The sequence below is a fragment of the Brachyistius frenatus genome, unplaced genomic scaffold (assembly GCF_029030835.1).
Source record: "Brachyistius frenatus isolate BFR_SWC_R1_liver_20210118 unplaced genomic scaffold, ASM2903083v1 Contig_153, whole genome shotgun sequence".
Lineage (NCBI taxonomy): Eukaryota > Metazoa > Chordata > Actinopteri > Embiotocidae > Brachyistius > Brachyistius frenatus.
Window position 1 is genome coordinate 306923 of NW_027210752.1, and position 25609 is coordinate 332531.

General features: G+C 42.5%; 1 protein-coding gene across 2 annotated transcripts in view; it reads left to right on the top strand.

Annotated features, from left to right (window-relative positions):
• Positions 1 to 3465: 3465 nt before the first annotated feature.
• LOC138631335 (MAM domain-containing glycosylphosphatidylinositol anchor protein 2-like) overlaps positions 3466 to 25609 on the top strand; it is a 184579-nt gene continuing 162435 nt past the window's right edge. The window contains exon 1 of one of the 2 annotated variants that reach the window (XM_069716190.1): positions 3466 to 4497. In XM_069716190.1, coding sequence (XP_069572291.1) covers positions 4425 to 4497 — 73 coding nt within the window. In that variant the 5' untranslated portion in view covers positions 3466 to 4424. The remainder of the gene's footprint in view (positions 4498 to 25609) is intronic. The other variant, XM_069716191.1, reaches the window with a different exon arrangement.

Consider the following 25609-nt stretch of genomic DNA (forward strand, 5'->3'; position numbering starts at 1 on the left):
CTGTATACGAAGCATGACACAAAGTCCAAATCATCCGCCGACTTTTAAATTTAGATCTCCTCCAGCCTGTAGTGGACCTAATTTCTTAAGTGAAAACTCCACCAGCAGTGGCACACAGTGGGGATGCTGGGTTGTATACTGTTTTTGATATGCGTGCAGGCTTGGCAGGCACTTGGGCATGTGCCGTTTTTTTGAGTAACGGCCAAAAATGTATATTCCAATCCCCCATGAGTGCTTGTGCTTTAGATGTTGCAGATTATAACAGCATGCTTAATGACTCTTCAGGCTGTGCAGAGGAAAAGGTAATTGCAGGTAATTGAGCCATTAAGTGTCTTTTGAATCCAGATATGCAGACCTGTGTTATTTATATATCACAAATCCTGGTGTTTGTGCCAGATGACATCTCTCTTGTTCACCAGATAGGTTTAAAGTGATGATTCTCATCGGATGTCAAATTTCAACAGGGCAATTTGAATGAAGCAACAGCGAGCGGATTGAAATAAGTGATGGTTGCTTGATAAGCTTCGGGTTTTAGTAGTCAGTGGATCTGTTTCCACAGGTGGCTGGCTGTTCTATGACTTTTTAAGGCAGCGAGATGGAAAACTACATGTTGTTCCATTTGAGATTTGCTCATGTGTGAAGCAAACCAGAGCAGAATATTGTCAGAATACCAAAACCATTACCCTCTGATGTTCTTTCACACACATTCGCAGATACACACACTTCTCTCCGGCCCAACCTGGCCTTGTATATTTTTATCATTATTTTTTTTTTTTGGAACTATGAAGCCATTGCCGTGTTTGAAGATGAATGCAAAGCCCAGAGAGCCTTTCCCAAAATGTCAAATTGTCTTGTTTCATACCGTATCCAACACCTCACGCAATGTATGACTGACTAAATTTTGTGAAATGTCATACACCTACAGCCACAATTTTAGTGAGTGCATATTATATTCATAAACCCCTTCATGACATGGAGACTCGCAATGGGCTTTATAATTATATTCCCTCCACTGTCAGAGCATTGGAGTAGCGTTAAACATCTTGGATGTAAAGGTTGCATTATATGCCACAAAGGAGGAAGACGGGGAGAGTTGGGGGGGAAAGCCAAGAGCAGACGTACCCACAATAGACAGATGGGGAGTTAAAGTCTAAGCTACCCAAGTGAGCGCCCACTCCGGTCCATATTGGATGGGTGATGCAAAGGTACAGTCATAAACAGAATGATTAGCAGTAAGCAGATGGAGGATAAGCGGCAATACCGGCACACACCACCATATGAGAAAGCACGTACATTTCTTATACTTGTCAGGACATTCAGCTGACTGATATTCATGTCCAGACTGCTTAGCTGTTCATGAGAAAGCTAAAATTGTCCAGATTTTTTTTCATCCTCTTAAGAAGTGTCAACATACTCTTCAGGAACCTGAGGCGCTACAGGTCACTTCACTTGCATCAACGAGCGAGCCGTTTCAAGAAATTCAAGCTGAAGTGGACACTTAACATTCAATGACATGTTGAATTGTGATTATTATTTATTTATCTATGAAAGGATGGCTTTTATTACATTTGCAACCTTGATGCCGATATATATATATTTTTTTATTATTATTATTATTATTTTCAGACAGTTAGAGGGAGGAGAGAGGAAAGATAGCGAGGAAAAGGGCTCTCAAATCCACACCTTGAAATGAAGCGAAGGCAGTCACTCGATGAAAAGATGATCATTCTGGCCTTCAAGAGCATCACCTGAATGACAGTATAAAATGGACAGACGAGATTCATCATTTCAATTCTAAAATTTAATGTAGAATATATCGAGTATTAAAGCCAAAGAATTCCTTTTATTTCTCTCCTCCACTGTGAGGTCCAGAATTTCACAGCTCAGCTGAATATCAATGATAGGAATCATGATGTCATCTTAATCATTATTTTAAAACTGCAATCAAATTTATAGCCTGGACACAAACTGGGTGGAACCCCTAATGACTGCTTGGTTATGGATTAGTTCATTGGGTCCTGTAGAGGGCGCCAAACCACCCACTGCTGCTGCAACACTCACTTCCCCAGCTGTCTAAAGATGAAGCCCTCTGAGGACAGTCTCTGTGCCTCAACTAGAATTTCTTGTCTGTCACTACAAGTAAAAATTATACACTTTTTAATTTGCTTAAGGGAAGCCTTTACTCTTTTACTTAGATCTAAATTAATTACTTGATTTTAATTTTTTTAATATATGACACGTTAACTTATTTCACACTGCCTTAAAAGATTAGTATTAGTTGCCAGGAATTACAGAGTTTTGATTCCTGGTCATGTGTCTTTATTGTATGTTTGGTCAGGGATCACACCGTTGGACCACTCACCTTCCTTTTGTCTGAAAAGTAAAACATTTCCTTCTCCATTGGGGAAAATACACTAATTAAAACCATTTAATTGAACGTGTTGCTAGGAAACAACTAGTCCAATTTGATGACTCTGCCAGCTCTTTACATTACCACGACAACAATAAAGATGCTGCACTTACAGTAGATCATGTTTCTGTTACTTGGAAATTGTACTGCCATGTGACAATCATGAGAGTGAAACCTATCCGGAGATTCCTTTTTACACACTCTTTAGCTCCTGGATATTTCAAGTCACCAGATGTGACCAAATGGAATGTAATTAAATGGATTTTCTCGTTTTTCAGGCGCCCCCTGGAAGTGCCTGCAGGACCCCTGAGGGCCTACTAGGACCCCATTTGGGAACCACTTAGCTATACCCCTGCAAAACTTTCAAAGTTACGTGTTGCTAAAATGTTGCCAGAAATACATGGTGTGTGTTGGCAGCAGTGCGTGTGTGTGTGTGTGTGTGTGTGTGTGTGTGTGTGTGTCTGTCTGTGTCTCTCTCTCTCTCTGTCTGTGTGTGTCTCTGTGTGTGTGTGTGTCTGTCTGTCTGTGTCTCTCTCTCTCTCTGTCTCTCTGTGTGTGTGTGTGTGTGTGTGTGTGTGTGTGTCTGTCTGTCTGTCTGTGTGTGTGTGTGTGTGTCTGTCTGTCTGTGTGTGTGTCTGTCTGTGTCTGTGTGCTGGATAGATTAACACAGACATCTCACTATTCCAAGCCAAAGAAATCTGATGTAGCGGATGAATGCTACATGACAGACAGCATCTCATCCTCCCTGTCTGATAAAGGAGGCATGGTGAAACATGAGCAGACAGGAGTGTACTGTGTTTGGTGGTGATTGCAAAGGTCTGTCAAAGCTCGATCTCCTGAATTCCAATGGTTCCATCTCTTCCCCCTTTCTCTTCCTCCTCCTCTCCTCTCCTCTTCTCTCCTCTCCTCTCCTCTCCTCTCCTCTCTGTCTCTGTCTCTCTCTCTCTCTCTCTCTCTCTCTCTCTCTCCCTCTCTCTCTCTCTCAGCATCCAGCAGCTGCGCCTCTCATGCCTTTCCTGACGCTGAGCGAAGCCTCCCATACAGATGAGCACTGGAAGCCACGCACCTCTTGACGTAGCTACAGACCGGTTGCGGTGCCACTCGGTCTCCGTAGCACGTATTGCGCAACGTGACTGATGCTCAACTGGCACCACGGTGGGCACATCCGGCACCCACCGTCTCGTGAATTTACCAGAAAGTGGTCTCATAGCGTCGAGACAACAGAAGGCATCGCAGAGGAAGCTGAGGAGAAACCATCAGCCGCTCAGCAACGCGCTGGACCCTCCCCTTGTCATTGCCACCGGGAGAGATGAGTCGAGCGCGCCGTGCCGGGGTGCAATCGTGATGTGACTGTGAGCGCACGAGCCTCCACTGTAGTATCGACAACACGGCAGCTTGACGACTGTATCGCCCAGAAGGTGAAAAGCTGTGAGAATTTGACTGAGGGTTTTGGGAAGCGGAGGTGATGGCTTCGCCTGGCAGCATGCAGCCAACGCAGCAGCATCCGCGGGGCGAGCCGTGAGCACAGCTGGAATTTTGAGAAGCTATGTCCGTGGGTACCGACCCTGCGTCCGCTGACAGTCGACACAACCTGTGTGCCGCCTCAGTTTGGCGCCTCGGGGGTCTTCGTTAAAGTCCGGGGACACACGGTGCCAGTGGCGTGCGCCTACCTGGAGACGAGGAGAAGGTTGCATTTTCTTATAAGGCCGGGCTCTCTGCAGCCCACTCCCGGCGCCCGCCCGCCTCCCCACGTCCACCAGCGGCGTCTCAGTGCCGCCAGCGCTCCGCATTCTGACTGCATGACATTCTCCATCGAAACCACCGTCACCTGAGCCTGCCTGCCTCCCTCCCTGCGCCCAAACCCAACATACCTTTACTACTGAAACTAAACAGTGGGACTAAATTAATCGACGTGCCGATCGGAGCGGTGCCGCGTCTATGCACCTCAGCCTCACCGCCCCGGAAAGGACTTCTTGCTATTGAGAGCTGGATATGCAGAGATTAACGTGAAAGGATGGATCTAATTATCTGTGTTTTGGGGCTCCTGGCGCTGATCGTGGAAGGCATCCGTTGCCAAGGAGTGTATGGTGAGTGTGAGCAATTTACTCCTGAAACCAAATGTGATCATGACCTTGTAAATCGCCACTTAGATTCACCCCCTTTTGAATCACATAAGAAGGAGAAGCAATTCAATCAAGCATCAACTCGTGCAAGGTTGACAAACCGGGTTTGAATGTCATGTTTGAGTGAGAGGCTCCAAATGTTCCTTTCAACCCTGAGGTTATACAGCAATTCGCGTGTGTAGCCAATCATGCACAGCCCCTTTTCTCATCCAATCCATCACTCACGATGGTCGGTGAGCAGGCTAAATTTAGTAAGGTGCATTCATGGATCATTGTACTGGAACCTGGTGGTTTTCGTCTTGTCGCCTTTGGACGCTCAGACTCGCCACGCACATACATGTAATTCGTTAATTATCAACCAGTAGGTCGACACTTACCTTATATCACGCCGGATATAACATTTGGACTGTAATCTGTTGAGCTGTGGCGCTTAGTATGCATGAATGGTTTCGTGCGTGTTGGATCTATCAGCCCACCTCCTCCTCATGTCTGTCTGTCTTGTCTGTTTGTCTGAGTCTCTCTCTCACCTACACGCGCTGAACAAGGAGCACACATTTCTGTCTGTGCTTGTGCAACCAGTGGCACAGATGATATCTCACGTGAATCGTCACCATCACAGCAGCAGCGGCGGCGGCGGCGGCAACAGCAGCCGCACTGTGAGGACGTAATGATTCATGTGCACTAACACTGGGACAGGGACGGAAACCTTGAGGTGCACAGCCCTGACCTGTCGGCGGTAACGTTTGCTCTGACCGAAGCAAAAATGCTGCGGTTGTGAGGTCAGTGTGGGGTTGTGTGTTTTCAGAAGCCGTTTTGCCAAGCGCTAAAAAAAATTTTTTTTAAAAAAAGAAAAAGATCTTGGTTTGTGTGAGTTGTGTGGAAAGATGATTTAGCAAGAAAGGTTACAGTGAGCATGACAGGAACAGTCATAGTGCTGCTTCTGACCAATGATGCGCCACGCTGTGATCTAGTCTTTACCTCTAGGGGAAGGAGGTGAATAAGATAATAAATCACAGCACATGACAGGGCAGCTGTGGCATGGCTGCTCTTATGTGTACAATTACCTCACGTTTCCACACTCCTAACACCTGTTGCAGAGATATTTTACAGTAGAGTGTATGTAAAAACGCGTCGGGTGTCGATTGCACCTTATCTTCAACCCTCTAAGCATACATTTGAGCAGTGTCACATTTGGACGTGTTGTTGTTTGGAGTTCCTGAATTCCCCCAGTTACGCAATGAGCCCGAGGGCAGAGCTTCTCATCAAACACTGATGCCTCAAGAAATCATTGCCTTCACTGGATTCGATACGCGTAAGCGCTAAATCGGCCTCTCCAAGATACTGTATATTTAAGGCAGACAGGCATGACGCTCACCATCAAAACCCATCACATGAATGCCAGATCAAAGCTGCGGATGTTTGGTGTGAGCATGCTACGGCGTGTGCGTGCCGATGAAGATGCAAGCTCGTTAGAAGGAATCGTATCCCATAATGCTTAATGTGGTGGTATATGGACTATAGTGGGCTTGTAGCAGCAGCAGAAGGGCCAAGGGGGGGGGTGGGGGAGTGTAGCAGATGGAGCTGTTTGGGCATTGAACAGTCTGCAAAGTCCTCCTAGTCACACCATCTTTCCCCCCATCACTACAATGTGTCACCTATTCTACAGGGAGGATTTCCGTGTGCCTCTGCTGTATATTAGGGCCTTGTAACAGGAGAAGGGCTGCAGATAGACAGATACTTTAACTTGTTGATCACATTCTTTTAAATGGTGAGGAGCCACAGATGAAGACATGTATATGCCTCATGTTTAAAGGATGCTGCATGCCACCAGCGAGGCAGGCTGAATGAGAATTTATCCGCAAGGTTCAAAAGTCAACATTTATTATTGATAGTGCATGCGTGTTGCGTTGCCTCTCAATATATTCACTCAAGGTTTTGATGCATGTGCTATGCATACGATACAGGTGAAAGGCAGAAGGCATGTGGTTGAATACTATAGAGAGGATGGTACATAACAGTATCAGTTACCAGCTCTTTTCATGAGTTTTTATAGAAGGCCGACCTTGCGCTGGTCCTATCTTTGAAACCCGAGTATCATATAGTGCAGAATGTTCTTATTCTTTCCCACAGGGAACTGCATTTCAGTATTCAAACCCCACTGATTCCATCATCTCCGCTTTGTTCCCTTCAAATCATCTTCCTATCTTTTCCTTCTCTGATTTCTAAATTGACCCAAGAACTGATGAAGGGATATTTTTTTTGCGAAAATGAGACTTTCAACGTTTATTTATTTTTTATCCCAGACCATCACTATACGTCATCACCGGCAACTAAATGGTGGAATCATGATGTAGTAATGAAGAAATCACGTACCAGTGTGTTAAGTGGTGCTGCCAGAGTCATTAAAGAGGATTGATGAAGGCAAGTCATCCCTCCATGACTCCAGGCCACAAGAGGGGAAAAAGAGAGACACCACTAAAGTACAACATCTGCTCCTCTCTTGCTCTCTCCCGCCCTCCTTATCTTCTTCTGTTTCCCTTTCTTTCCTCCAAGTGAATTTTTTTTTTCATCACTTTCACCACACACATGCCCTCCTCAAGGAGATTGCTCTATTATGTAGACCTCCGAGTGATCCGATAGCTGTTCCTCCATTGTAGCAATTCCTAAAATGAACCTCCAAACCTGCTGAATATTCTCAGATGGCGTTTATGTGTAATGTTACTGACAACCTAACTGCGCTTAATAATTATATCAAAAGGCTACAACGGAACACGACTCTTATAATAGCACGGAAATGTTTTGGTGCTTGTTTCTTTATCTGGAGATGTACCGTCTTCAGTACGTTCTCTTTGCATCAGTCAGCTGGCAAAAACCTCCATGGGATGTGCAGATGTTCCTGATCTCGTTTGTGTTTTTGCTGCTGAAGAGAAGAAAAAAAAAGTTCCTACTGCTTTTTCCTCCCATCCCACTTCTCCCTCGCTCGCTCTGTCTTTCCCTCCCTCTGTCTCCCTCTCGTTTGCATTGAAGTCCAAGCAATTGCTGGGGTTTCTTTTCATGAGCCCCGGTTCAGACGCTTTGGCTTCTAAGCTATGCAAATGCATTCTGCCAGTGAAACTAAAGCCGTCTTTGTTGGTTCTCAGAGGCCTCCTCCACAGAGTCCTTCATCATTCCCTTGGATCGGGACCCTCACATTTCCCACCGTAATGAGACCACGGATAAGTCTATCTCTTCTCCTCCCTCCCACTCTCATTCTCACTTTATTTCCCCGCCTGTCTCTCCCTTCCATCCCCTTGGGGAAACGGCGGATGGACGTCGACACTATATGCACTTCAATCAGAGGCAAATGAGGATATACAGCTGAGTACGGCACAGAACAAGCAATTTGTTGCAGTAGAACACTTTTCTGTGCATGTTGAGGATTACTCCGTAGCCCTGGGTGGGGCTTCAGATAGCACCAACTTAATCATACTGAATGTCAGTTCTCTTTGGACCTAGTCCTCTGAGACTGGCACTGAATATACAGTGCGGCACAGAGACAATGTTTGAACTTGATGTCTGAAGCACTCCTGCTGCGCTCCGTATTCGCTGGATAATCCTTGACAGTTTTACTTTAATACTCAAATACAATGGGATTAAGGTGAAACAGCTGTTTTGTGAGGGTGGTGAAGTTTGGAGACTGGACTTCATTATAGTTCAGAGTTCGTATTAAAGGGGTTTTTCACCAATTTTAGTATCGCCGACCCTTAAAGTTGCGAGAGAGATATTTAAAATCATAATTGGGGCAGCAGAGGCTGAGATGTCCTTGTTTTCAGTAAGCGTCAGGAACACGACATTTCCCATAATGCAATTTCCTTTTACCCTCCTGCCTGGCAAACGCAAAGGTCCTTCAAACTCCCCATTGCATTTAACAAGCTTGAGTAGCTTCCAAGTCAAAACTAGATGACATCAGAGATGTGGACGATATTACGCAACTGTTTTTGCAGACAGAGTCAGACCTCCCACATAAATCTGTTGGCCAGCCGTTTAATTTTGTCTTGAGACTTGCTTGCTTATAGCTGCGAAGCCGGGGGGGTCATGCTGCCCGTGGTCATGTGCGACGGAGTGACACTGAAAGGATGCACCCCATCTCCCCTTCCCCTTTAGTTTGTTTGAGAGATGCAGCTGTGTATAGTTTGGCAGTGAGGCAAAATGGAAAATAGAGCCACAGGCTTTCGGGGGTTGTATAGTAGAGCGGGGGATTTTAACAGCATTGTCAACCACCACAATGTCCCCCGCACAGAAAATAAGCAATTCCATTCTCCCCTTTTCTTCTGCATAGTTAAAGCAAAGACAGAGTCGTGCACAGCAGCGGATAGGAATATGTTTTCGATGTGGATGTTTGCGATGTGTCATGTTTCTCATGAAACTATATTAAAAAAAAAAAGTAAAATGCAGCTTTGGCTACTTTACACGCGTCATAAACGGCTGTAATACTTCCTCCTTTCTGCTGTGAGGATTTGGATGAGTTCAGGAACACAATTTACCTCTGGAATCATTCAAGCCCAAATCCCTGCTGCGGACCAAAGAAGCTTATTGTAACCTGGCTGGCTGCTTGAACTGTTAAGCCCACATCCCCAAAACCCCGAGCTGCTCGTGCTCCTCTACACAGTGCTGAGGACAGAAAGCTGCTGCTAATGATCTTGTAGTCATTCATTCATTCATGGACGAATCTTGTGTCCTGGTTTATTTAGTAATTCCATACTTTGAATGAAGTCTTGTTTGGCCTCTAACCTGCAGAAAAGGCCCCGTGTTGAACCAGAATTGATATTTTTCCCTTTGCCTCCTGACATTCTAATGAAGTGCCGATTTATCATGTGGACCATTAAAAACAAGATTTAAATCTTAAATGTCAACCTTGGGTCCCCGCTATTATTACTTTGTACAGCAGCACGGCTTTTATCTGTAGTGATTTCATTTCTTGTTATAGTGTTAATTTCCTCATGCTGACAGACATGCAGTTGAACTCCAACAAATTAAAGCAACGATATTTGGCTTTAAGAAGCCAGACTGGTCAATATTGTTGCTGCAGTTGTAGTATGACATGTGTTAGAGGTAGATCCCGGGGATAAGACTCTCTTTGGCACTGAAGCACTGCTTCCCTTCCATTCCACTCTGTGTTTTTCATGTCAAAAGTGGAACTCATGCAAAAGGACTTATGGCATTCAGTTACCAGTAACTGCTGCAGTGTTGACCATATGTGATGATGGGCCTTGGAAAGTATTGTGTTACCTTTATCCCTGATGTGGTTGCATTTGTTGAAAAGCTTGGATCAAAACTGTAACATCATTTTGATGAATGAAAACCCAAATAACTAACAACTAGAGTAGCTGTAGTGGAGTAAAACACTTCCCTTTAAAATGTGCAGTAAAGGAGTAGAGATATAAAGGGTAATAAAATTGAAATACTCGGGTACAAATACAGGACCTCTAAACAGCACTTAACTTCAGTACTTAAGTCAATGTGCTGAGATTTCACCAGTTAAAAGCATCTGTGAGTGGCTGACCTGGTTGACAATCTTTAATGGAGCTCCTATAAACAAGGATCAAACACTCATAGGATTAAACTTATTATTTCACCATGACAAGTCTGATCAATGCAAATTTGGTCAGGTGAATATTCGTGAAAATTCAAAATGTCTCGGTCATTGTGGATTCCCTGAATCAGAGGTAAAGATCTTGGTGAAAAAAGCAGGATCGTCTTATAAGAACCCAAACTCTGCCCCATGTTTCAGCTTCTCATTTTCCACACAATGTATCAACATGAACTCCCAGTTAAGTCAAACATCCACAAACATCTCATTTTATGAGCTGAAATCCCACTTACTGAATGATTTTGGTTTATCATACTGCCCTCTGACCCCCCATCTATTCCAGCATACACTCAAGCTTTCATTATATCGTCTTGCCTCTTATATGCTTTACACTTTGGCCGGCTTGTAAATACTGTATGCCATACATGAAGGGATAAACAAGCCCAGATGCAGAGAGCTAGGACGGCAGCTGTATGTGCTGCATGCTGATAAGAGCACATCAAAATCCCTTTAGCCAGCTTTATAATTTCTGCATAAGGAGAAAAAACAAGTGCATTCATGCTTTCAGAGGTAAAGTACACATTTGTCTTATTGACTTGTTAGTTAGTTTAAATTGTAATTGTTAATGTGCGACTTTGCAATTTGGCATCATCCAAAAACATGCACCTCAGGTCAGGTTACCTGGCGCCGCGCTAGTGGCAGCCTGTTGCAGCAGCTCCCCCCTGAGAGCCCCCCTGCTGTAGCGAAGAAATTTCCCCTCGGGGATTAATAGAGTAAAATAAAATAAAATAAAAAAAAAATACAAATTGAAAATTATTAGGTGTCAAATCATTACGTAAACTTGATCATATGTTAATGAACAGCAGATCTCACTACTAAGATGGCAGATCCGTTTTTTTCTGTGTGATGGTTTTCTGTGTCTTGAGTTATCATTTCCATGATTGGCAACGGTTCAAATCACAGAGAATTATACATGCTAGCCAGCTTCAAAGTGACGCAAACGATGAAAGGCTCTCATTGAATATGAATGTCTCCTCCTGTCTTCCCATACGCATTTCAGTCAATTGAATTGTCTTTGTTAAGCCAAACTGGCAGGACCCGCATTTACACGCATGAGGTACAAATCACTCAGCAGTCCCAATAGGTAGCTGACAAGAGCAACAGGGTGCCTTTTAGCCGTACTGCGGAGGAAATAAATGAAAAAAAAAAAAAGTGAGCCAGGAGAGAATTGGTGCGTTGTGGCACCCACAAGAGGCTAATGCCAACCTTCAACTATGTCACTTCAGCCCACACAGGCATCCTAAGTGCTGTTCCTGTGAAGTGATGTCTGTTGTCATGGTGACAGTATGTGAGCCTGGCATTGCACGTCCTCTGACTTCCATGTTGCCTCCCTCCCTCCCTCCCTCCCTCCTTCTCCCTCCCTCCTTCCCTCCCTCCCTCCCGCCCTCGCTGCCTACCCACTCGCTCATTCTCTCCTTCCCCTCACATGCCAGCAAATCAATCGCTGAAACAAATGTGAAGTGATTGCAGAAGCGAAAGCTCCTCGCAGCAGCCTTACAATTGTGCACGAGAGCAGATGAGATTGCTGTGAAGGGAGGGACAGGGGTGTGTGTGTGTGGGGGGGGGGGGTGCGCGACACACGTGTTGAAGGTTCGGTAGAGAGGGTGACTGAATGTGTCTCTTCAAAATTCACTACCATTTCATTGCTGCAGGAAGAGGCCTACTTATGTTTGTGGCAAATGATGCTTGAGCTTCTCTGACAAGCAGGAACAGTGGCAAAGTTAATGTGTTGACAATGACGCCTTCAGTAGTCTCTGGCTTTAAAAACAACAGCCAGACAGCAGCGAGGACCCTCACAGAGAGACACCCCTGCATAAAACTACCATCACATTAATACCTCTCTACCCACCGTTACGTAACCCACTGGTTTGTGAACTGCCACTTGGAAGACTCCAGCCTGGCATTTTGGCTTCGAGCATCTTGTTTTTTTGTGGGCCACTGAAGTAACCATATTTGGATGAGCTTGGGAGAAGCGAGAGGTGGATCTGACCATAGACTGTATAAAAAGGCAAGTAGCTTCTGGGTTTGACAAGTGACACGAGTATAGAAATGCCGCAAAGTGCAATACCACCAAGGGCCACTAAGGGTTGGCTTCAAAAAAGCCGCCTCGATAGATTCCCATTCGACTCTCATGACATACAAAGCCAATGACTTTTTTCCAATGGCCATGATGGTGTCATTTGTTAAAGTCACTCCTCCATTATTTTTCTGGCACTCCATCTCAAAATAATTCAATCATTGAATAGATGTTAGGCCTCAAAAAGCGGTATTTTTGGGGGCATGTCTTTTTGATTGACAGGCCTTTGGTGTAGTCGGATTTCTGCTATACAGTGCATCCAGAAAGTATTCATTTTGGAATAAGGCTGTAACATAACAAAATGTGGTGAAAGTGAAGTACTGTGAATACTTTCCGGATGCACTGTAGATGGGCAGGCGTAGTGTCCTCCATTTCCCAATCACATCAATTCAGATTTACTGCTTGCTCTTCCCCAGCTCGTCCAAATATGTTCACTCGTGGCTCCAAAATAGCAAGATGGCGACGGCTGAAAAGCAGGGCTTCAAAACAGCTGTTCATAAACTAATGGGTGACGCCATGGTTGGTTGTCGTTTATATGTTAATCAGAACCCGATGAAACGATGCCCACTCACCTATACCAGAAACCTGACTACCCCCCGAGGAATGTCAATCAAAACAGGCGTACCCCCAAACATATCTCAATTTGAGGCATAATATCCAATTGATTATGGAATTATTTTAAAAAGCACAACCAGAACACTAATCAGAAGGACTAAATTTTGTGAATGACACCATAATCACTTGTGGAAAAAACATTGACCTAGTACTTCATGAGCAAAGTTGGTGCTTTTTTGAATGTTAGTGTTTTGTAGGTTTTTTTTGTTTTTTTGTTTTTTAAAGCCAGCCCCTAGTGGCCCTCAGTGGTATTGCACTTGAAGGCATTGGCTTCACTTTTCAGTCTACAAGACAAAATCCATTTTTTCTAATCTATGCTCTCTCCCCCATCAGCCAACAATGCAAATGCACTAACAACACACACATATATGTAAGGTGTATTTTTTTCCTCCTCTATAGTCGTACCCCCTACCAGCAAAGATAGACTGTGGAGTTGTGCTGTAGCTCTGCAAAGCTCTGCACTGGGAAATGTCAACACAGACCAACCTGCAGTTTGTGCAAGTGTGGGAGGATGTGTACTCATTTTCTGTGTGCACTTTTTTTCTCCATCTTTCTAGGGCAACACTTTGCTGAGATATTAATTTAGCAGTGTGATTTAATGACCACGTTCACACATCAGCCCATCTGAGCAAGACCCATCATGGATGATGTGCGTGCCTCAAAGTGTCTGCAAACATGTGATGCAGACACTATGTGTGCTTGTGCGCTTGCTTTTCCACTTAGTACACCTCCTACCCTCTGTAAAGGGATATCCAACTGTCTGCTAAGCCCTTCTTTGTATTATTGAGCTTTCTGTGTATCCCTTAATAGTCTCTAAAAACCATATTCTTCTAACAGAAATTCACAATGTAATAAGTAATCTCTTTAGCGTCATGCTCGCTTCATCTCTCCACCAGACACAGTATATCCCAGAGGCTGTTACACCCATGGGGATAACCTCAAGCCGTGTACTGTCAGTTATTGGCTTCCTATGGCAAAGCAAGTGGAGTTATCTGGGGTAGGCAAAGCGTTCTGAGAGAAATCTCAGTGGAGAAGCAAATCTCAGAGCGAGATTTAATGCAGATCTCACCCAGTTCTGATTGTCTGCCGTCCTCCCTCGTCTTTATTCAGGCGGCTGCAATTCACAGCCATTCATACCTGGAGATACACGTTTTTTTTTATACACTGCAGGTGCAGGAGCCACGCACCAGCTGCTGAGAACAATAACAAGTCCACAATCCGGGCAAAAGCAGTTTAACTCTTGCCAAGTTGCCCGAGTCTACACACAGTCTGTTGCATCCACTTAGAAATCCAAGCTTTGTCCTTCAGTTATTAGCAGTCCAATGTGGCTCTTGACCCTGCACACATATAGATGTGTCTGCTCAGCATGAGGTGTGTGCTTCCTTTATGAGAGCTTCTCCCTCACTGCAAACAGCAGAAGAAGAATCAACCCACGCTTATCGCCTTCAGAGAAATCCTCACTGGCCCCAACAAAAGCGCTCATCTCGTATTCATGGCACACTTTTCTCTTTCTCTGAGACAGTCGCTTTCATTCCGTTCATCCAGATGTTTTTATTTGATAGGCAAATCAAATCATCACAATAACATACTTACAGTAACACAAGCTTTAATAAATTAATTCTGTGGGTATAAACACAAGTCAAATTACTGATTAATTCAAATGTCAGATTGTGTTATGTGCAGCATACCTTCTGGTTGGAAATATGATGCTCTTCCTGAATGAACTCACCAGCTCATCATATCCTGTGATAGATGGAGTTAAAACATATATTATGTAGAGCCGGAACGATTCTGGATCTTTGGAACTGATACTGATATTAGGGAGTAAAATATTCCAATATAGATATGTTGGCTGATCATTTATTTATATTTTATATACAGTATATATAAACACATGTGTTTTACGTTGATCTCTAAAATGGGGTTTTTGACATTTGTGATAAAATAATGGAGGCGCAGGATATTTTACCGTTTATTGTCCACACTGACATCAGTGCACTGGAATGGTGAACTTCACTGGGAACCTAATTATATAATTATAAATAGCTCTAAAATCAAGTAATCTTTAATTTAACTTAAGCATCTTTTTCTGCATTATGTTCTGTCAGCCAACATATACACCAATATTTTTTTAAGTATGATAAGTTACACATTTCTACCTACCCTATTAAAATGTAATACGTAATGTAACTATTTGAATTACTTCATCAGAGTAATGTAATTCATTGCATTTGGTTACTTTTTGATTACTTTTCTAACACGTTATATACTGAGCGATAAAGCTGAAAAATCATAAAAATAAATGTAATCTAAGCAGTGTAAACCTCCCAACAGGACTCTGACAGTTACCACTAATTACTGTCAAATTCTCATTTAAAATCTCTTTTTGATCATCTTTTATCCGGTGACATGGCCAACCGCCTTGGATTGGTTGCTTAAAGCAATGCACAGTGATTTGATTGGCAGACAAGAGGTGGTGCGAATTCAAACAAGAGAACCAATCAAAAACAGGGCTCAAAATACTGCCAAATAAATGGAGCCTGTCCAGATGTAGACAGAAGGCATTCCAGCCTGCCTAATTGCTTATAACTAGTTACACGCGGACACTACTAATATATCTGTGATAGGTGAATATTTTCTGATAAAATCAGCCAGCTCATATCAGTGGGGCTCTGATGTTGCATTATAATTATACCTGAGTAAGAGATGTATAAAACAACAGAATTTAGTCAAATTCAGTGCCCAACCGAGTGGTCCCAACCTTTGAAGAACACCAAACTCACATGCCCATACATGTGCATACAGAGGAGCTCACAGTTTGCCGTGTTTTTCCACTCGTCTTTCGTGTCACATAGGTGCGTTTCATCTGGAGATGACTGAAGCCCGCAGGAAGCCTCCTCAAATGCCACATTCACAGCTTGAGCTGACCTCCTGCCCTTTTTCATTATTTCTGCTTCTCACCACTTCCCTCCATTTTATCTCCCTGCGCCCTTACACTGCCTTCTCCCTCGCATGCAATATACACCTTTGGTTTTTAGGTGTGCGCCAAATGCCTCAAAGAGTGGCATCCTATCTGAGTAGTTAAAACATCTTAATAATTCAGACCTTTCCAGTGACCCCTCATCTGTGTGATTACCTTGTGAAGGTTGCTAAAATATATGTTAGAGCAGAGGTTATATCCGTCCGCTCTTGGGTTGTAATCAAAGGTCTCTGTGGTAAGCAGAAAAGCTTCCCTCAGCAGCAACTTTTTCTCGAGCGAACAGCAGGACTCACCATGGATTTTATCCTCCGAGCTCAATTGGGGGTTAAGGTTGATTGTGAGAAATTGCAGGTCAATAGTCGATTTGTAGTTGATTGTTTGGGGACTGCTGTGCCAGTCCTCGAGATCCCAAGAAGAACACCAGCGTTTACTCTCAATGCATATGTAGTTACTATATTTTAGTCATAATCTGTTGAAAAATATACATGGCTTTCCAAGTGATTTTGAACAAAGTGACTTCAAAGACTTTACTTGTTACTTTATTCCCCCATAAGATTGAAAGTTTGCCAAAAGTTTTGACTGAAATTAATTGAAAATACGTATCTCTAGGTCTGAGATAGTTATTTTGTAGTTGTATTTACCAAGGTACTGTCCCCTGTAGTGACACAGATGATTTAACACTACACAGATATCAGAGATTTATCAGCTTCAATAAAATAGAAGTGCTGCTCTAGGCTTTTTTTTCACCACACGATTAAAAGAAATGACAAATCTTGTATAATTAAAAATCTACCTCAGAATTGATTTAATAGCAACGTCTGGTGAAGTATGATTTCCCACTGGCCTTCGGGCTCCTGTTTTAAGGAAAGAAGAAATATTATAATTATTAACCTGTGTAGGAAGACGTTTCGAAAAAATATGGAATGCATTCATTCCAGGATGTTGTGTTTTAAATGAGTTCAGTTTTGCTGGGCTGTGTTTGGTGTGCTGATGCGGGACCATTTAGTTATTAAAGTTATTAAAGTTTGTTGGTGGGGATATTAAACACCGAGAAATCCCAGGTTTTTGCCACAAAAAAAAAACAGAAGACTTCAAAACAGCTTTGAAATGCACCAATAAACCTCAACATATTAGCGGATCTGCAAGGTCCTCTTGGCTCATCAGAAGAAGCCATGCAAATCCAGTAATAGCTTTTCTGAATGCATTAGTAATACTCTCCAAAGAGGTGGAACCTGGGTGGTGTTTCCATATTGCTATCCATATTTATACCATAAACCACATATCAACACATGCAGATAATATTCATGTATTCTGCAACTGATCTAGCAGAAGCAGAATACTGAAATTTGGCTGCACCCCCTCTGTGGTGGGAGCCTCCTTTAGTGGGTGTCTTACATGTTGATGTATATGTGGGCGCAGCACGCGTGCACGTGTACGACTGTGTGTATCTGTCTGTTTGTGTGTGCATTCCCCCGTGGATTTCTGTGATGCTACCGAGGTAATTGGATGTGTGACGCCCACCAAAATCCCCTTCAGCCCTGGGCAAGCGCTCTTTCAATCCCAGCATGCCTCTGTGGAAAGCACAACCCAAAGGAAGGCTTATTCTTTCAACTGGCAAACATCAAATGGTTCCCTGTTCTCTCCATCACAGCCTCCGTCTCTCTGCTCCGCAGTAGCATCAGAGGAAAGCCCATTAACATGTAATGACATGACCCTACACATGCGTGGCACTCGTAGAGGAACATACAGCTGACGATGCACACCCTGCTCATCACAGTTTTCCCTGCTAATAACGGTTGATTTTTCATTTTGACAATTATTTAGTTCAGATTAGGGAACTGATTGTCCACTCATGGAGCAGATGCAGCTCAGGGGCAGGAGCTCAGAAGTATCAAGACTGTTAAATTATCCCTGATGGGTGGAGATGCACCTACGCCCCGGCAATGTGTCAGATATTTAATTACAGCGCTTTGGCGACTGTAGTCTTTCCAAACTTTCATAATGAAAAAAAAAAAACGGTTGCAAGCTTACACATACACATCAATATTAGCATGTAAACAACCAGGAGAATGAGCAATCAACTGTTTCATAGAGTAAGGCATCATCACACTAAATGCTCATGTAGAGATGGGCTGCTGTGTGTGTGTCATTACAGACCGTTAACACATGCTGTTCAGTTGGTGTATTTTAGAGCTGCAACTACAATTATTTTTTATCATCTATTAATTTGATTTTTTAAAATTGTTTAGTCTTTAATAAAATGTCACAAAATAGTAGAAATACAAGTACAATTTCCCAGAGACATGTCTTGATGTCTTAAAAATGTTTTTTTTTGTTTAATAAACAGTCTAAGACCTGGAAGTGTTCAGTTTTAGGGCTGAAACTAAAGATTTATTTACCAGTTAATCTGTCACAAACATTTTCAATATATTGATTAATCCTTGGGTGTACAAAATGTCAGAAAAATGTGAGAAATACTGTCACAGTTTGACAGTCGAATATATCATTATTAAACAACCACAACAAAGCGTCTTATGGACCCGTCACTACAGGATACTGTGTCAGTGTCACGCTTTGCCACACCGACGTGTGAAAAGTAAGGGGCCTTAGATGTAGGCACCAAAAACCAAGTGATTAGGGTCAGCAGAAGATCATAGTTTGGGATTTAATAAGTCATTTTATGTACGTTATGCAAGTTAAATACATTACTTAAGAGAAACTTATGTTGAATTTTTCTCTCTCACAGACTCAAACACCGGTCTCCCAGTCGAAAGTCTTGTGTTTGTTCCATCCAACCACTCCAATCTCCTCCCTATGATCGCTCTTTGTACTTCATCACATGACCTCTTTCTTTGATAATCATACATGCGTGCACTTTTCACACCTCGGCACAGCAAAATGTAACATGTTACCCTGTAGTGGTCTGAGAGGTGTGTTACATGCTTTGATACTGGCCAGCATTACATTGCTTGTTTTGTCTAACCCAATGCCCCAGTGATATTTAATTTAGGGACGTAATTGGTAATCATTTGGAGTATGCATTGCTTAATAATGATACCTTAATTAAAGTAACGGATTTAGTACTGATCAATTAGATCCCTATATTTTAGAAGGTGCTTGATAGTTCTGTCATTGTGAGCACGATTGCATTCGAATGTTAGCGTTTACCTCAAAGCCCCGACTTAGTCATTGTAGTTCTGCGTACACAATGTAGAAACAATAGACTCAAGGTAAAAAAAAAAAAAAAAAGTGCTTTACTTTGTGTTTCAGTACGTAATTTGTGTAATAGGAGTATCTGTTCTATCAGACACGTGACTGAAAAGTGAAAAACCAACACTAGAAGGCTGAGCATAACTTTACTCCTTAAAAGAAGATATTTCACGAATAATACATTATGAAATCTTTCTTTTTAAAATTAATTTTCTTGACTAAGTGAGAATTATAATCTGCTCCAATCATCATTTATCCCCTCACAAAGCAGTATGAACGTCACAGTATTATTCATAGTGCTGGCTTTTTAAGTTACACGTCTTTTCCCTCCTATGCGGTAGTGAGAGTTAATCCCATGTGTAATGCAGAATGTGACGCTCCTTTAGCGCAACAAGTCTATTTTTTTTTTTTTTTAAACTGGAAGCCTTATTAATAATAGATGACAAACAGGGGTCAGAATGAGGTTTCTTACTTAAAAAGACGCTCTGTTTAGAACATTTGATCTTAACTGCTGGTGAATATTAGCCTTCCCAGTGATGCTGCACACTCCATGCAGCCTGGATACACACACAGAGGATGGACCGTGTGTTCTTGAAAACTATCATGATCTCTGGAGCTGCCAGTGTCTGACATGTGTACGTGTGACTGCTCTGTTTGCACATGTGTCTGTGTGTGTGTAAATGTGCGTCTGCAGGCGTTGGTATGCATCGGGTGCTGCGGGCTCTCTTCTTCCAGTGGCCTGACCTCCCGCTGAATCACATACTGCAACGGACACCGGCAGAAAGAGAGGGGGAGGAGGGTCTTCCTTTCCTTCCCGTTCCTTCCCTTCCCCCTTTTTTTTTTTTGATTCATCTCTGGATATTTTCCGTGACCTTGTTCTTTTTTTTTTTAAGTTGCATAATATGCTGCTGGAGGTTTGGGTGCAGGGTACAGGGCGTGGAGGCAGCGGCTGCTGCAGGCAGGACACTGATCTAAACTGTGATGACAGCTCAGGCTCTCTCCCTCTCACCTCCTCCACGCTCTTGAGGGGAGGTGAGACTGTGGCAACACGAAGGAACCTTAAAGACAGCAGGGGATTTCGTCATTGCCACAAACACAGTTTTATCGAGAGAGATGGGAGTGAATAAAAGAGCACTCTCTGAACCGTGAACTTCATTCACACATAGATGGAAAGAATCCCACTTGCATTGGTTTGCTTTCTGAACCTGTATGTTGTGCTCCCCTGCTTGCGCCGGCCCCCTCTCTCAGTCTCTCTCTCTCTCTCGCTCTCTTTCTCGCCGCTCTCTCTCTCACAAACACACACACTCTCATGCAAGCAAAACAAGAGGGAGAAAGCCTCTGACTCTTACTTCACCATTAAGTGGCTTGTTGTACATGTTACAAGGTTATTTGCTGCAGAAGTGGGAGGAAGCCATGATGATAATGTCATTAAAATGGGGGGAGGGGGGGTGTCAGCTGTGGGAATTGCTCATAGCCTCGTCTGATGACATAATATGCGAAAACTCGAATAACTTATGGCGTAAAATTGCATAGTCACACGTCGGTCTGCTGCAACAGTGAGCACCGCGTATCTTTGTGAGGAAGCTGAAATAGGTTTCGATTATTAAATGAAGCGATGCAATTAGGAGCGGGACATATGGATGAAAACCTCTCTCCTTATATATAATGAATTAAAGATTTTTTTTAAAATTCAATGAAACTGTGAATGGATAAAAAAGGAGTTTGTTTTCATCTTATCCGGTGAAGTAAATGTCTAACAATTCATAAAACTACATCACAGTGATGTATAACTCTTACAAAAATCCAATATTACCATGCAGCAATATGATCCTCACTGATTGGCAAAGTTGCCCACAATGACAGAAATATTAAAGGAATAGCTATGCATACCATAAACCGTTTTATTTCCCATTATATATCTTCATATTGCCCACTAATTGCGTTTTTTCTGTGCGACATCTTCAGAGAGGACAGAATAACATGACATCTGCAAAATAACACTGTGCCTTCCAATATCCCTGCAGCAGATATTGCTTTGATGTGGTGTTTTTAATGTTACTTGGCAGTTACTGTCAAGTTATTTCATAAAGTTGTATTAGATTGTATTACTGTATATGAGGGGGTTCACCCTTTCACCCTCTAGAGTACATGCTGTACATACAGTTCAGGCCGTCAGCGTTCTGACAGCTCTTCAGGCCCTCTGCACAAAATGTAACCATATATACTACATTAAAGCACCAAGTCTCAGCTTTAATTTGACCAGATTTATGTTGTGCTTCATTTAATTATGACCAAATTCCATACTCTCCTTTACAAATACTAGATCGTCAATCAGAACTTTGTTTAGGTTTTCACTGTCTTTGAGGCCATTCAGAAAATGTGATTTTTTTTTTAATGGAAGGACAATTTATAAATACTACTAAAAATAATTGTCATTATATAGCTGACCAATTTAAAAAAAAAATGTTTTCAGTTACAGATTGAAGTGAAATTAATTTAATATTTATGAATTAAAAGTAAGAACTGAAGTTAAATTAAAGGTCGCATATTGGATAGTTTCAGATTCATGTTTTTTTTGTTGTTATAAAGCCGTTCTAGGTGCTAAATATGAACTGTGAGTGGGTCAAAATGCTCCTCAGAGAAATTCACACAGCCTGTATTCAGCAACTGTGCCGTTTGGACATCAGTAACTTTATGATGTCACAAACTCACCCTCATGTCATGTGACCGCCCTCAGCACGGCTGACTCTCCAACCCTTTATGTGGAATATAATACAGAGCGGTAATTCAATTGTGGAGCTAGCAATTTACAAGACCGGAGAAAATCTGTGGTTTGCACATTCGTGCGACACTCAGAAAATGACTCAGCCAATCGTAAGAGAGGTTCATTGATATCAACGCGCCTCAAAGACGACAGGCCAAAAAACATCTTGTTCTTGATAGAGCTCCAGAAAGAGGGCTAAGAGAAAATATGTTAAACTATTAATCAGATGGTTTTTGGTACTAAAAACACAATAATATACTCTGATGGATTAAACAAATAAAACACCAGTGAAGGAACATAGTAAAGAGGAAATTCCATATGCACCTTAAAAATGATTACTTAAGTCCCAAAATCCACTCTTTGTGCTACGGAGATGGTTAAATTAAAGATAAATGGAGTCACCAGTTCCTCATTCCAAGGAGTCATATTCTGGACCAGCTGAAGCTTTGATAGATATTCTCATTATATTTACTTAAATGAATAATATGTTCACTCCTGTCTGGAGCTGCAAACCCAACAGACCTGCTCCTTGTACCTCCCTGGCCTGTTATATTCCAAATACACAGTCGCCCTGAGTGTCGCTCCTGCTGTGTCAGAAGCTTACTCACCTGCTCCATCGCCACAGTCGCCCCTGAAGAAAATAAAAAAAAAGTTGATATGTCAAAACAGATCCATCACTTAACTCCTGTAGCAAGTTGACTCTGCCTGATCCTTCCCTGCGCTTTAGTGACCCCTCTGGCTGATGAAGGGCATGAGATGAGCTCCCCAACACACATTAGGCAGTTCCCTCGCACAGGGGGTTAAGACAAATCAGATTTACTACAGCATATTGTTTTCTCAGGCCTCATTGAATATATGTAGATTACTGCCTCTGTTCATGATAATGGTCCAGTTTTGTGGGATGCTGCGTGTAAGTCTTTGACCAATATTTGCAAAGCTTTCTTCGTGTTTTTCTCAGCTTGTTTTTGGACATGTAAATCGGGGCTGCCACAAGGCAATGCGGATACTTTTGCCAGAAATCCGTAGCATACTCTCTGTTTTGTTTTAATTGCTGCTCTCCTCAGATATGTGGTGCTCCCCAGATATACAGTACAGTATTGGCACTCTTCATGCCAAATGGTGTAAAAAGATACAAGAAAAAGATGAAAATATGGATCACGTTCTTATTTTTTGTATGGTAAGAGGAATCGCAGATATTCAGTTGACATAAGTAGAGCTCGGAGAGACAATCAGAGATTAGATCGGTATTTGCATAAAAAAAAGAGGATTGGGGTAAATTGAAAAGTGTTCTTTGTGTGGGTGTGTTTTACTTATACTGTATATACAGTGTACAAAGAATATCTGCCGACATACCAATATTGGAAGTCAAATCAACACCCGCTAAGATCAAGAGATCAAGCCTCTGTGTTTATACACCAAGTCTTCTTTGCAATATTTGAATAGATTTAGCTCAGATTTGCATTCATCTGACATTGATTTGGCTTTTTTCTGGATGAATACTCCCGAGATGGACTATTGGTTTACGAGTCTAAATGCAATGTCTTAATGCACTTACATCATCGGCTGACATTACCGTATTGTTAAGAGCAGTATGTCATCATGCGTGCTGATACATGGCTGCTGTGTGCTGTGAATGTTTTATTGCTGTCTCGAGAATGTGTTTGTGAATCTATTAACATAATGGAAGGTCTTTTATGGTGGCATTCATGGGAGGCAACTCCCTCTTGGACAGGGGTTAAAAGGTTCTCTGCTTCTACCATGATGGTAAAACATCAGGACATTTAACTTTATGACATGTCAACATTGATTATTCATGCAGTTATTAGACTGTGTCCAGCTACGTATCCAAAGTGGAGGATTGTGGTTGGGTGGTTTTGATATGTTGTGCAGTCACTGAAAACTCAGCTCTAGCTTTGTCTGTGCTTTCCATGGAGTCCCACATAAATAAGTCCAGAATCTAACAATGCTCTCTCCTCATTTGTTAGCTTCACCGCAGGGTGTAAGCTCTTTAAACAGAAAAGAAGCTTTCTGTGAGATAAAGGGCACATGGAGCTCACTTAAGAGCACCCTGCCTTGTTCTTTTCCTTGTTTAAAGCGCCTGAATTGGAACAGGAAAAAACAAAAAGCAGGACTGCAGGAAGGGAATTTTTAATGAGGGAATTTTTAGTGCCTGCACATGATTTTCAACAGTGGATAGATAACCCAAAAAAAAAAAAAAAAAAAAAAAAATCCCCTAGCAGCTATCCCCTTGGTAACATTATATGACCACTCAATTTACATTTGTAAAGAGAAGATAAGAGTTTCTCCATCATCTCTGTGTTTATCTTCCTCAGCGGTGCTCAGAATCTGGGGCTTATTTCCCCCTCCTGGTTGGCTTTACTTCCTCTATCATTTCCTGTTTCTTCTTTTTATTATCCTAAAGCCAAGGTGCACAATGTAAGTGATGCCTCCTTTGACTGGGATTCTGAGGGAAAGTATTAGCAGGCGTGGAGAGGAGAGAAGGCTCAGCAGGGAGAAGATTAAATTATCTCCTTTGAAGGTGTGCTGCCGCTTTCCATGAGACAGAGGCCATTATTAATATGCAGTGACACATGCATACATCCAAAATGATCCTGGACGCTTCGTCATGGATCATAAAATTCCCCAAGGTGCCTTTTGCTCATTGCATACTGAGAGCCGCCACCACAGCTTTTATGAATCATAGCGGTTCCGCCAGGATATATGGAAGGAGGGCAGAAAACCGGGAAAATGGCTCTTGTGTTTTATTAGATTGCCCAGACAAAATTATATTAGTTTTGAGCAGTTTGACTCCATGGCAGGGCGCTGTGGCGCTCCGTCCATGGGTGACAGGAAGGCCAGTGAACAGATTGTGGGGTTTGCATTGGCTTGCAAGAAGGTTAAATGGGTCATGCAAGCTGTTGTCTGTCTGGGTCATGGTGATCTCATCTTGTGATTTGTTGCTGGGATTCGAAGTTGAACTTTTGTCTCGAGCTCTGTGATAAAATAGACCGTTAAGAGCAGTGGTTCTCAGCTGATCTGGCCTCGGGACTCTCATTTCTCCTTTGTCATTAAGTTGGTGACCTATATTTGAGGAGTTTTTGAGCCATTCAGCCAAAGAAAATAGTGCAGTAATACACAATGACAGTTAAAAACATGAAAAAAAAAGTGCAACAAAAGCTGAAAACCCAATAAAAAAAAAAAAAAGCTGGATTATCTTGAACGAAATAGAAAATCTAGACTAATTCTAACCTTGTTTACAAATGCACGAATGGAGCAAGCTAATGATGTCAGGATGTTAGTTTCAGTCCTTATTGCCATGTCAACACTGGCAACAAATGGCCAGTGTGAGAACCAACTGAGACGTCACCCATTAGTTTGTGTCATGCTGAAGCCTCGAGTTTGGATCTTGGCCATCACCACTTTGTTATTTTGGAGCCAGAAGAGACCATATCTGGACAAGCTGGGGCAGAGTGAGTGGGAAATCGGACTTGATTTGAATGGCAACTCGAGGACACTACGCCCCTCCCACCCATAATGGCAACCTGTCTACGGAACCAGAGCCTTCATGAAGCCAAACCCTAGTGGCCCTTAGTGGTATTGCGGTTTGAGACACTTCCACAATTGCCTTATTTTTCAGACCTGGAAGTTATGTCCACTTTTATTCACAGTCGATGTCAAGGACTCTGCATCATGGGCAACCAATGTCCTTGAAAATAAAAGTGGAGCAGCAGAAATTCTGTAGACTTCAAAATAAAAGTAACTCAAGTCAACCTAAACTTTTTAGATTTTTTACGCACGCAC